At 48.0% G+C, this 13,584-nt stretch overlaps 1 protein-coding gene across 3 annotated transcripts in view; it reads right to left on the minus strand.

The window, feature by feature from the left end:
• The window catches only part of CDC20 (cell division cycle 20), a 200,844-nt gene extending 194,770 nt beyond the window's left edge, over positions 1 to 6,074 (minus strand). The window contains exons 1-2 of one of the 3 annotated variants that reach the window (XM_069642439.1): positions 5,866 to 6,074; positions 984 to 1,222 (exon numbers count right to left, since the gene is read on the minus strand). In XM_069642439.1, the coding sequence (XP_069498540.1) occupies positions 984 to 1,206 (223 nt within the window). In that variant the 5' untranslated portion in view covers positions 1,207 to 1,222; positions 5,866 to 6,074. The other 2 variants (XM_069642441.1, XM_069642440.1) reach the window with 2 other exon arrangements.
• Between the last annotated feature and the right edge of the window lie 7,510 nt (positions 6,075 to 13,584).

Below are 13,584 nucleotides of genomic sequence, written 5' to 3' on the forward strand. Positions count from 1 at the left end.
TGCACTCCAACTGATAGTTCCCGAGATGGACAGAATGCAAGCAATTCCTCTACGTTTACCCTGGTCTAAACAGATCCTCGTATCTTAATCTGCCCCATGTCTGGCTGATACTTTGCCACTTTCAGTATCCTCTTGTGGGCACACTCATCCGGTATTATTCTAATACAAGTCCAGGATATCAGCTTGTGAAACGCAAAGGATAAGTGGGTTACCTGTGAGGCACACCTGTCGCATATATATATATATATATATATATATATATATATATATATATATAAATAAAGGAGAGGCTAAATAGACTTAGCATTGATGCCTGTAAGAACCACCTCTGTTGAACCGGGAAACGCATGTACAGAGGCCTCTTCACAGAAAGTAACAAGCTGCCTCTATATGGGGGGTGGGACTACAATTGCCTCTATTACACGGGTAACTCCCCCCCCCCTTTCTTCACAACTATTGTAGATTTCCGTTTCGTGCCACATGCTCCATTGATCAGCGTCATCAACTCATAATGCCCAATACCTTAACACATGGACAAGAAACCCCCATCTTCGCAAACCCTCACTTCTTGAAGCACAAAAACGATAATAGGTTCCTAAATATTAACTGGAACCATCAGTGGGCACGGCCACTCACCTGAAAATAGTGCATTCCCTTTCTCTGCCTTACTCCCTTGTAAGCATCTCCTGATTGCCTGTCCGGTCAGAAGTCCTTATAGTCATTGGCTCAGTTAACACTCAATCATGCAGTCACTGGAAAACTGCTACTCCATTCCAGCCTGCCACCTACCGCCAGTCGACCCTGCCACTGAGATGCACAGCCAGCGAAAACCACCATGACATCACACCAGGAACTACCGATCCTAAAGATAACCCCCTTAGATCCCAGATAGCATCTCATCTACTGGCTAGCTATAGGACAAACAAGCATACTGAGTCCATAGAATAAACCGGGAGCGCGATTTGCCCCATCAAGCATCTCACCTGGAGTTTTGGAAGGAGTCTTACTGGCACTCTGTGACCGGTTGGCAGCTTTCATGGGTGAAGTGGTGCTGGTATTAATGGATGTGGAAACCAGGCTTGTCGAGGTGCTTGTACCGCCGCCCTCTTTTGCTTTGCGCTGCCATCGGGCTAAAGGAGCATTTGGTAATGGGGTGTCCAGCTTCAAGATACTGCTGATGTCATTTTCAAACACAAATTGAGCCATGATTCAAGCGTGGACACTGCAAAGAAAAGATAGTTCAGTGCACAAGTTACAGTCACCTTCTACAGCTAAACGAGAGGATCAAATGATAAGGTTCTGGGCCAGAAATGTCTACATCAGCAAGACCAGCCATGCTCTGGATTGTTTTTATTTAAAAAACGTTACCACAATCTTAGGTACAGGCCTCGGACTCTGACCTCACCAATACTAGCTCTTTTGCGACTGCTTAGATGTGGCTAGCTACCTCTGAATGCATCCACCTGGCTGTTATAAGCGGGCCGTTATGTATTCTATATACCATTTCTCGGCATCCTCGGATAATCGTTCAATCAGATTGGCGTTTTTTTTTTATGTGCACTTCGCAAAGCCAGTCAGTTAACACCCTGCCAATATACTTTTTGTACATACTTCAGAACTGCTGTATTCATTTAGTGCCATCACTTGAGCCCTTATGAGAACTCAATTCTATCCCACATCTTGTAAGCACAGCACGCCCTCCCACCCCCTTCTTCCAGTGCAACAAACGTTTGATGGTGCACCAACTGTTGGTACTTGGGGCAACCATAGCAGGCCCCAGGTTCTTCATACGCTGCACCCTACCCCGCCCCACTCCCCAAAACAGTCTCGAGTACATACACCACTCCATGACAGTAGCTCATGTTTTGAGTTCTTCCCAACCCATCGCTCTTAGCAATCTAGCATGGTGAATAAAATTCGCCAATCAGAAGACATTGCACCCACCCTCATCCTGCCATCCTTCGTCCAACCTAATGACCCCCTTACCACAACACTCCCCCAAACTCTCCCGTGACTTATTAGCAAGCAGACTAGCCAGGCTAAGTTGTCGCACGAAACCCCTCACTGGCCCAGAATGACTTCTATCAGAAACCAACTATTAGGCAAGCGTGCCTACTATAGACCCCCTTGGTGCCCTTGCCCCATGCATTAGCTAGCTCCAAGAATGAGTTTAGGATTCCTCTGCCAGTTAAATGCAAGAATAAGACTATGCCAGTGCACAGGCCTCTATAATTTGCCCTAATAAATGCACAATCACTCCGAGCTCATGCAACAGAAATTCATGACCTACTCACCAACTTGGATTTGGATGCTTTAGCCATTACCAAAACATGGCTCCATGAAGCCTCGGGACCAGCCATCTCCCTAGCACTACTGCCAGGTTACACCATATTCCGACAAAACAGACCAACTGCTAAAGGTGGAGCAGTAGCCCTCATAGTCAAGGAAACCCTAGCAGCAGCAGCAGCAAGACAAACCAAATCACTGCTCAGCAGGAATGCAGACTCCCTATCTGTTAAACTCGCACTCTTTCCAAACCTTACCATTGCTATACATATCGCCCTCCAGGCCCTCTAATGGATTTCCACAACCATCTTCTCCATCTACTTGGGGGAAAATGTTAAAAACACCAGCAAATCCATTCTTATGGAGACTTCAATATGGGCTTGAACGATCAATGGGGAATACAAGACAAGGCCTTAGCAAAAGCGCTCCAGGATTTGGGCTTCAACAAAAACTACTCAACCCTACATCCTCCAAAGGACACATTCTACACTGGGTAGTGGAATGCAACAGTGAAGTCGATATCAGTTCCAATACCCCCTCCCCATGGACGGATCACCTTATTCACTTCTCCATCCCTACCACCAGCACTTTACCCAAACCTACCACGCACCACCAGCATTAGTCAGATGCTCACACAACCTTACCAAAAACAGGATCTGTCCTTTTCGGGAGGCCCAGCCTTGAAGCCCCCAGTTCTCCCATGACCCCTTGGTGCTGGCTGAGTAATATATAACACCACAATCAAAACAGCAGTAGACACCATTGCGAGTGTAAGAAAGCCAAAAGGGAGAAACATGCAAATTCCTGGTTCACCACAAAGGTCTACGCTCCCTCAAGCGCAAGGCGCTCACCAAATTGCAAACGATCCCACAGGAATCCATGTTAATTGCCTACAAAACACTGGCTGCACAATACAAAAAAGCGCCATAATTCTAGCTAAATCGACAGCTTATAACGCCAGGATCTCCAATGCTAAATCAGAATCAAACGAACCGGTTGTCATTTTCAAAGGATTTGCTACACCAGTTACAAGCACCCAGAATTTTGTGAAAGATGCATGGTGCACTAGTGTCCAACCAGCGTGATAAATAAAACTGAGCTCTTGCAAGCAAAGATTAATGTCCACTATGAGGCCTTGCCCAAAGACAACATGCCCTCATCACCTATTACCAGTAGTTACTAAAGAGAACTTCTCCTTCAGAGAAGTAACAAAGACAGACGTACTAGCCATCATTCAGCAAATCAAACCTTGCAAATGCAAGGGCGATGTCTGCCCAACCATTCTTATTAAGGAATGCGCGGATGCTCTAGCCCCTTTTCTGACAGCATTCATCAATGCTTGGTTCAACTCCAACATCAGGCCTGAAAGAGGCTCGGGTCCGCGCCTTACAAAAGAAAAACATCTTTGAATGCCTTACTTGAGTTAAAGTGTCAACTGATATTATGGACAAAGATAAGCCGACACTTCTCGATTTGTCACCAGCGGTTGATCTTGTTGATCACGATACCCTATGTAGACAACTCTTCTACTTCCCCCCCTGAAGCCGCAGCATGGATCTCCTATGAGTGCTCTAGGACCATGCCTGTGCCGCACCTACCACCATCCACTGGTGTCTCAGGGATCATGCACTGCACCCACACTACAATATCTTCACCTTACCTCTTTTCAATGATCTGGATGAACGCAGCATAGCTTACACAAATTATGCCAACACTACTGCCTCTCACTGGTTCTTATGATCAAGACGCTGCCACACTCTACATAAACAACCATTCAGGCTTGGATGGCGATTAATGGACTGTCAATTGAGATAAACAGATCCTCCTGGTAGGCACCAAAGATACTCTCAACAAACTGACTCCCAATACAGGACAATCAAAATAGATAAACACCATAATCACTGTATCACCAGGAGCCAAAACACTGGGGTCTACATTGACCCCTCGCTCTCCATGACAAGCCAAGTTAGCGCCATTGCTTCCTCTGCAGCACTCACTACCAAAATCAATGCGGTTAAACCCTACGTGTCAATCAAAAACTCACAATAGCCAGGGATACTATTGGGGCAAATAACGCTATGTTCATGTGCACCTCGGCCAAAAACAAGTCACTCAAAATAATGCACTTGAGCATCTCACCCAGGCAAGAAGGGATGCTCTTATACCACATTCGTAAACACTTCTGCTGCACACCCCACTCTTTCCCAGACACCGCCCGCAACAAATTCAACCTACGTTTACACTTATCCACCACACCATCCACCTGCAAATTCCAGTTCAACTGCCTATCCAAAATCACCCCCCCAGTACCAAAACTCCTCTACGCTCTTCACCCTCACACCTTTCAAAACCAAGTTCAACTCCTGTTGCACCCTTTTCCTCAAGAAAACCATGCTCACACTTATCCAGACACCAAAATGCCCAATTTCCCACAGCACTCCTCCATACGCACCATCACAGCTTGCAGCCAACTCTGCACCAACAACAAACTCTGCCCTCTTACCCATACCACACCGTCATCCACAAAGAAATCCACAACACCCATGAAAGCCTGAACCAACCCATCCATCACATTAACCAGCATTGCACTAATCACACTCCCCTGCCGTGTCCCATTCTCCATCTTCCAAACTTCAGACATCACCCCCTCACTCTCACCTGAAAGCTGTCAGCCAAAAACGCCCTAATCCACCGAAACATCCTCCCCTTCACACCCATCTCCACAGTCTCGCCAGCAACGCGCTCCTCCACACCATGTCATGCGCCTTCTCCAAATCCATAAGAGAGCTCCCACACAATCCCGATGTGGGCTGGGCACTCCACATGCTGCCATTAAAATATTGCTATTTACACCCTTCCAACCCAGATGCAAGCCTATCCAGCACCGCAGCGGCTCGTGCACCCTCTGCTGCGTGGCCCTGCTCGTGCGGGGGCGCCCAGAACACAGACTCTAGGCGCTGCAGCCGCACCCCAACAAAGCTGCAGCCGCACCCCAACACAGACTCTAGGCGCTGCAGCCGCACCCCAACACAGCTGCAGCCGCACCCCAACACAGACTCTAGGCGCTGCAGCTGCACCCCAACACAGACTCTAGGCGCTGCAGTCGCACCCCAACACAGACTCTAGGCGCTGCAGCTGCACCCCAACACAGACTCTAGGCGCTGCAGCCGCACCCCAACACAGCTGCAGCCGCACCCCAACACAGACTCTAGGCGCTGCAGCCGCACCCCAACACAGACTCTAGGCGCTGCAGCCGCACCCCAACACAGCTGCAGCCGCACCCCAACACAGACTCTAGGCGCTGCAGCTGCACCCCAACACAGACTCTAGGCGCTGCAGTCGCACCCCAACACAGACTCTAGGCGCTGCAGCTGCACCCCAACACAGACTCTAGGCGCTGCAGCTGCACCCCAACACACATTCTAGGCGCTGCAGCCCCACCCAACGCCCTGGGAGCCCTGGCCGAGCCTCACAGCGGTGGGCGGGGGCACCAAGGCCCCAGGGATGACATACTGTCCCCCAACTCCCCCGGGCGGGAGGTGGGGCTGTCAGATTCCCAACTCCCGGTCCAGGACCTACCGTCGCTCGCGGTCAGCTTTCAAACGGCCGCGCTGCGCATGCGCGTATTTAAACACCGCGCGCTGGCCTCTCCCATTGGCTCAATTCAAAGCAACGGCACGGCGCGCGTGTAACCATAGCGCGAGGAGGGACGCCGGCCCGGGACCATGGAAAGGGAAGAGGGACAAAAGAGTACAAAAGAGTACTGGCGCTGGGCTACGCTGGAAAACGAGACCACATGCGGAAATAGGGAAAGACTGTCTGCCGAGGTACGCAGACAGAGAAAACGGACTAATCAAGTGTCTCTAAGGAAGAAAAGGTTCGAACCTGTGTAGCAACGCCTTTGGCTGGGAAACCAGACAACGCGGCGGAGTACAGGTTCGAATCCCGATTCCGCCGCCAGAAACCACTCTTGGTATTGAGCGCGTTATAAATGGACAATTATAATCATAAATATAATTACAAAGAAACGACTAAAGCATCATTTCGTGTTTTTGTTCATTTGAAAAACGGTACTGTAGCATTCTCTACCTGTGGGTTGCTGTAGAGTGATGCGGGATGTTTAGGGAGACTCTATGGGGAGATTCCTTATTATTTGGAAGGAGGTTGATGATTACACTGGTGGAGCTACATATCATCTACAAGAGATACAATAAAGAACATTTCACTGCACAAACTTGTGTAGAGGAATCAATCTTTCAGCGACATATAAACAGCACCTATCCACAATAGGTGTACACATTTATTTTCAATAATGTGGCAGATAGTATAGTGGGGGCAGCAGACATGCCAAAAGTCGGGGGCCCCTGAGAGGGAGATTTCACCACAGCAATCGGGAAATTTTATTTTTCACATAGGATTGCATTGGGGTTATCATTATTTTAGGTGGGAGACAGTATTAAAAAAAAGCCAGATTTTTAAATAAAAAATCGTGAATCTCCTGTCTAAATCAGGAGGGATGGCATGTATGAGGCAGTCTTCAAAATATATGACATTTTCCATTTTACAGTCTAGTTCAATCCTGCTTTTAACTTTACATTCTGGGCTTTGTCATGTTTTTCAATAGGGATGTAGCCCTTCTTCATCGTTGTGAGCGGAAGGCCCACGTTTGGGCTAGGACAGAGGGAAGTGATGTTGGGTTGGGGGGGGGGTTCCGGGAAGAGGGATTTTCAGTTACGTAAAGACGCATCTGTCAGCACAGGCCTGTGTACGTGTGGTACTTGGAAGGAGGCCCCCAACCCTGAGTGGCCCTCAGGCCTGGGTGAGGCCAGTTTTCACATTGGCGACGAGCGGGCCCGAGCCGGACTCATGCTCCAGCTGCCACGGCTGGTGGTCCAGGGAGGATCACCCTGCACAAGCGCCCAGCCAGGCGAGGCCCAAAGCGACGTCTGCAGTATACCCTCCTAATATAACCCAGGACTTTAAGTTCCAGTCCCTAAATACAAAGCTAAAACCAGGATTGGTGTGGAGCGTAATCTCGCGAGAGATGACCAAAGCTCTTGCGAGAGGATGAAACGCGAAAAGGAAAGCGCGGGTGAGCAAGTGGGATTCGTTGTGCGGGCTGCAGAGGGACAGGACTGCAGCCCCAACGCCCCAACCTGAAAGTCTGGCCCCATCCCCACACCCCTATTACTACCCCTCACAAGACTCATTGAATATGCCTTGAACTAGTAGCTTCACAGTGATGCAACTATGCGTAAGCAGTTTTACCTTGTTAGCAATAAAAGCAGTGAGCGCACCAGAAAGTGTCTGAGTGATCGGGGAGAAGAGCACCGGCTAAATGCTACAGATGTGCTAGCACCAGTCACCTTGCCAATGACAAGTAGTGCCCTGCCAGGAGCAAAAAGTGCTGGAAATGCCGCAGATTTGGACACATGGCCACCGCCTGCACGTCGAGAGGTAGGAAAATGGCCACCGTGATACTCAGCGCACAGCTAGGACAGAAGAGTAATCGGAGGACGAGGGATGTCCCATCGTAATCATCATAAACAGCATCACTGCTCACATGGAAAAGCTGCTCTTGTTAGGCAGAATTGCATGCAGTACCCCCTGGGACCACCACGTACAATTAGGACTCCAGGTGTAAGCAAAACCCACCTTTGGTATAAGTCTGTTTTTGGTAGCGAGCTGAGCAGCTAGGCTTATCACAAGAGTGAATGTGAGCAGTACAAGAGGTTACACAGAGTTTTTTCAATCATAGTGGTTCAAGTAGACACTTATACCCAAGGTTTCTTGGTAAAACACTTATTAATTTATTACACAATTATTTAGAAAACATTTCACTAGAAGGAGGCAACTTAATGTTATAAACAAATACACTTCAATATAAAACTCTAATATTTTGAGACAGTTTGAGCTCCCCTGAATTAGGAGCCAAATAGCAGTTCAGTCACTTAGAAATGAGCAAAAGGGACAAGGTAAGTAGAATAGATCACATATACTTGTCAGACAGTGCAAATAGTTTCAGTTCACCAGAAAGTTCAATTCAAGTCAATAGGCCTACACCAAAGTCAATGGTCTAGTGTTCTGTATAGGAAACAGCAGTTCTGCTATCAAACGGTAAAGTCTTTGCAAAAGTTCTTGGAAGTAGATTAGGCAAAAGATAATCATTTGTGGGGTCACAAGCAGATTAGGCCTGCAAGTTGGGAAAGTTTCAAGAACTTTCACCGCAAAAGTGGCGTTCTCTCAATAGGGTTGCCACAGTACCTTAGTATGAAGAAACAAATGCTGCTGAAGTCGTTGGTTCCTGGCAGTTCCTGAAGATCTCACTTTTCCTGAGCCTCAGTCGTGGGTACAAGAGGGAAGACGTCGGGGGACTCCTGCACTGCACTGGATTGTCGAAGAAAGCAAACAAGATTGAGTCACTTCAGTTCCAGTAGCTGTAGATTCAAGAGCACAAGCTGGTGTCCCTCTCCTTTGTTAATCCTAACCAGACTTGAGAATGATATCCTGGTGTCTTATGAGTTGATTGGTCCCACCAACTCAAAGGAAGAAGCCGTCTTTGAAGGAGCTTCTCTGTCGAAAGGAGTTTGGCAATTCAGACTTGAAGCAGGGCTTCACCGGGCAAACCAATGGTCCAGGAGTTGCAGCAGCCGTCCTCTTCCAGCTCTTCTTTGGTTCTTTCATTCCAGTGGTCAACTCTGCTTTCCAGTCCAAGAGACTCACCTTTTAAACAGTTCTCTCCCTTTCATTACAGCCTAGCTATCACTCACCCAGCAGAGTGGCTGTTCTTGGCGGACAGTCAGCCAGCCAATCACGCCAGAGTGCATTTGGGTCTCCTAGGAGACTAAGCACAGGGAGTTTCGCGCACCTCCCTCACTTCCTGCCCACCCCAGACACTCAGACGCCAGAGGCGGTCTTCACTCCTGAAGCCCACCAAAGGCACACAAACAAAGGGACCAAACCTGGTTTGGCGCACAGAGACCAACCCTAGAAGGACCTTTCCAAAAAGAAACGGTGAAAAAAGAAGACCAGGACCTGTTTAAACAAAGGGGCTTAAGGCGCTATCTTGAAAAACATGACTGCCCTGATTTTTAGCTACCGGTGTTCGCGGTTGGGAAAAATCATGGTAGTTCGTTGTAAAACCACTGCCAACAGCCTTTTCAATAGGAAAAGGTAGCCTTTGACTGCTACGTGAGTATTTAGACACAGGGGATACTATGTAACCCCTACAGCACTCCATTGTAAGATGGTGTGTGCTGGGTCTTTGAATTTGGAAAGACTAGTAACGTCAATTTCACTTTACATTCTCTGGGAAACAGTAGTTTACCCCAGGGAAGGTATTTAAACCTTTGGGAAGTCAAAAAGACATCCTCATGTCACTGCACTGAAGGTGCTGTGTAACACACATGAAAAGATGATGTATACGGAGTTATCTAAAACTCCATAACAAAATAGAAATAAACACAGAAAACAACCAGAATTAAAAAGTTCAAATCCCCACCAGGATGGATCTCCTGTTGCAAGTCAGTTAAAAGGCCTGCTGAGTTCACCAGCAACCTTTTGTAACCCTTCCTATGGCACTTTTTATCAGGTGATTTCATTTGCAAGCTATATGACCTGCACACCTTGTTTGGTACATCTTTCTTATTTAAGGCATCGGGGATCTGATCTAACGGTCCCTTCGAAGTTGTAACAACCTCTGAACCTACAATAGGAGTTTTCAAGGAGTCCTTAGAAAGGAATCCCTTAGACCTAAAGGGGCCTCCATGGTTCCTCGCCACCTCTCTCACAAGAGCAGGTTGGGTCTCAGGTATCTTGGTTGGAGGGGCTGTGGTCAAGCAAGGTACATGCTTCCACTTCCTTTGAGATCTGGCCTTACCTGTTTTAGAAGTTTCCCTCCTAACATTAGGATTTATACTGGAGTCTTCAGTAGAAGTTCCAACAGTCTTAAGGTTTTTAGCCTTAGACCTATTGTTCCTTGTTTTCCACCAGCTTTGAGAATTACCAGCTCTTACAGGTCTATAGAGGGGTCCAATTTTTCTATCCACCTCTTTCTCAGAAGCAGGCTGGGTCAGAGAATCTATAACTGGATGGGCAATGATGGAGCTTGGTTGGGGTTCCCATTTCCCTACTATTCTAGCCTCAGACTTGCCTTGGTTAGAGGTCAACTTACTAACACAAGGAGCTTACAGTGGGGGTCTCTGTAGAGGTTCCCACAGGCTCAGACTGGTCCCTTAAGGTTGCCCCACTAGCCAATTTGGTTTGGTTCTGTTCCCTCTCACTGGGAGGCCTGGAGGTACTGGACACTACTCCTAGAGTTTTTAAATCATTCCCCAACAGTACTCTCCCAGGCACCTCATTCTCAATACTGGCAGCAATCCTCACTGTCATATTGGTACACTGAATGAGAGCTGGTAGAATTGGAACCAATTGGACAGGGCCTTCAGCCAATCTAGCGGGACCTTTGGGTGCCTTAGCAACACTCTCAGGCTTGTAAAAGCTTTCATCCACAACTGTTCTGCTGGCCCCAGTGTCTCTCGTGGCAGGAGTATCCTGGCCATTCACAAGAACACTGTCCATATAATACCCTTTAGAGTTCTCTGGAATGGAGTTTTACAGAACCATATTCTGCTTCTTACCAGACCCAGGGGCTCTAAGGATACATTGGCTTGAACACCCAAGGGTTCTTCAGCCAGTAGGTGAAAGTGGACACTAGCCATTTGCACTTCTTCCTCAGGGATGAAGTCTAAGGAGGCAGTGCTGACCCCTGCAGGTCTACCTTGGCATCTGGGATCTCCTTTCACATGGTCTACAGACCCACAGACATAGCATTTACCAAATGCTCTCTGGAATGGGGGTTTCTGCTGACCTCCCTCTGGTTGGACACCAGAGGATTCACTAGACCTACCAGGTTTCCCATGGGATCTACCCATATGTGGTTTGGGGGCCTCTTCTGGTTGGTCAGAATTAGAATGATCTTTATTCTCATCTTTGTGCTGCTTCCCCTCATCCTTTTTATGAGTGGCCCCGGAATCCTTATGAGTGGCCCTGTTAGCTACCCATGAGTCAGCTGCTCTTGCCAACTTTTTGGGATCAAGTTCCTTAGAGTCAGCCAAGTGCTGTCTCAGTTCTGGAGAGAAGGCATCAAAAATAGTTTCCAATAAAAACAGATTTCTCATTCCTTCAAAAGTGTTAACTCTGTAACTCTTTACACAACCATCTAAGTTCTTCAAACATTCCCACACCCTGGTAGCCCAAGGGGTACCATCATGCTTTTGCCTATTTTACCGCACACTTTCTCCAATCATCATTTTGCTCCAATCATTTTTATTTTTTTTGACAATTTCCTTTTTTTAAAGCAACTTTTTATTTTTGGGGATCCCGTTGGCTGGGCTCGTAATGTGCCGAACTAAGGTCTGAACTAGGAGGAGGAGGGCCCTGTCAGCAGGGAGCACTCAGCATGAGTCTGCTTCATGCTCAATGCAAGCATTGTAGCTTTGGTTTCTAGGGCTTCAGGAGGGAGCCTTCTGGGTGGATGAGGTGGAGTTGGCCCGGGCCCAGGCGAGCTGGTCTGCACTACTGGTCCTGAAGGAGGTGGAGTTTGCCCGGGCCCAGGCGAGCTGGGCTGCACTACTGGTCCTGAAGGAGGTGGAGTTTGCCCGGGCCCAGGCTGGGTTGGGCTGCTTCAACAAGCTTGGAGGAGGTGGAGTTTTGAGCTTGGAGGAGGTAGAGTTTGCCCGTGCCCAGCCAGACTGGAACATTCCAGAATCCATTCTTCTTAAAGCACATGTAATCTTACTGTTAGAGACAGTTGAGAAGCGCTCCATTCGGGCTCCATATAAAATCCTGTTTCCAGTGCTGTGCTAAGAATTTTAAAGGTGAGTGAGCAGCCCCCACACAGGACCGCTACACTCTTTTTCTTCTTACCTCCCTTTCCTTCTTTCGCTCTGTCCGACTCCGTTCCTTCCCACTTCCCCCCTTTGGGTACTTACTCACACAGTCATATATGAAGGGCAGATCTGCATTGTACACCATCTATTGTAGTGCACTCTACTTTTTCTTTAAAAATATGCTGTCTCCTCTTTTGTGGGACTAGGGCCACATAGGCACAGTGAGTCCTGCGCACAAATGATATTGGAGAAGGCTGCTATTGTGTATAAATTAATGTTATTGATGATGTGTTGAATGATCCACTGAAAACTGTACGTTATGTCCTGAGCGCAAGCATAGCGTCAAAGACTTGTTTTGGGAATATATCAAATGTGGCATGTGTGATGCCATGGGACAAGGTGCCAAAGGGAAAGTGGTATAGATAAAGGCAGTGATGTCCAAACTGGGCCTGCCGCCTGACTAGAAGGCCCCTGCTCTGCAATGCTGTGCTTGCCTCTGCTCTGATTCGTGTCTTGCATCAGCGGTGACCACCAGTGAACTGGCAAGTTTGGCAACTCTTTTATTTGTTTGTTTTGGATGGCGGGTATTTCCCTCAGGTCAATGTAAAATGTTCCTTCTCTATTCAAAGTGTGGCCTGATGTGTGTGAGGCGTTGGTTGCCTCTTACCTGATTGTGGCACCAATTTGCGTCCTCAAGACTCATGTTGTGGGTGTTTTTGCCTTGCCTCACGTTTTATGCTTTTCGCTCTAGAATGAGCCGAGAGGGGATTTCCAATACCGGCTGCGTGGGCTGCGGAGTATCTGCATAACGGTTGCCTGGACGCTGGCAGCGCGACTCACTGAGCGCGGTGTATCTGCCACTCACTGACACACAACCATATTCTATGTTTGTTCTCCTATCAGTCATGATTAAAATATTGGTGCTAGTATTATACACTTTGAAAACACATATATTATAACATGGGCGACCATAATGCACAGCACGTGTTGCATACCCAAATCCAACAATGGAATTGGCCACACACATGGCCACACATAAGGGATGCAATGGGGGGAAGCGGGACTCATGGGTGGCTCATGGGCCCCCCCCTTATCACTCTGTGGCACAGGTCCTCCCTTTTGCTGAGAGGTGCTGTGTCAGGCTCTGGCCTGTAGAGGGAGCGGGAATGGCTCTCATTGAGGCACGGTCATGTAGGCCCAGGGGGCTGTAATGAAGCAGGTCCCTCTTACACGTGGGAGCAGGAGGCCCACGTGGGCACCACTCTTCATGTGGGTTGCTGCTGGTCTACCGTTGTGTCCTTTCATTTTGTGCTGTGTACGGAATCCTGTATAACCATCTCGCTTTTGAATTGTGTTATAAAACTAAGATTTACTAACACATACATTTTGTTACGAATACCTGTATTCC

The sequence above is a fragment of the Ambystoma mexicanum genome, chromosome 1q (assembly GCF_040938575.1).
Source record: "Ambystoma mexicanum isolate Mex_15411 chromosome 1q, UKY_AmexF1_1, whole genome shotgun sequence".
In the NCBI taxonomy this organism is placed as follows: domain Eukaryota; kingdom Metazoa; phylum Chordata; class Amphibia; order Caudata; family Ambystomatidae; genus Ambystoma; species Ambystoma mexicanum.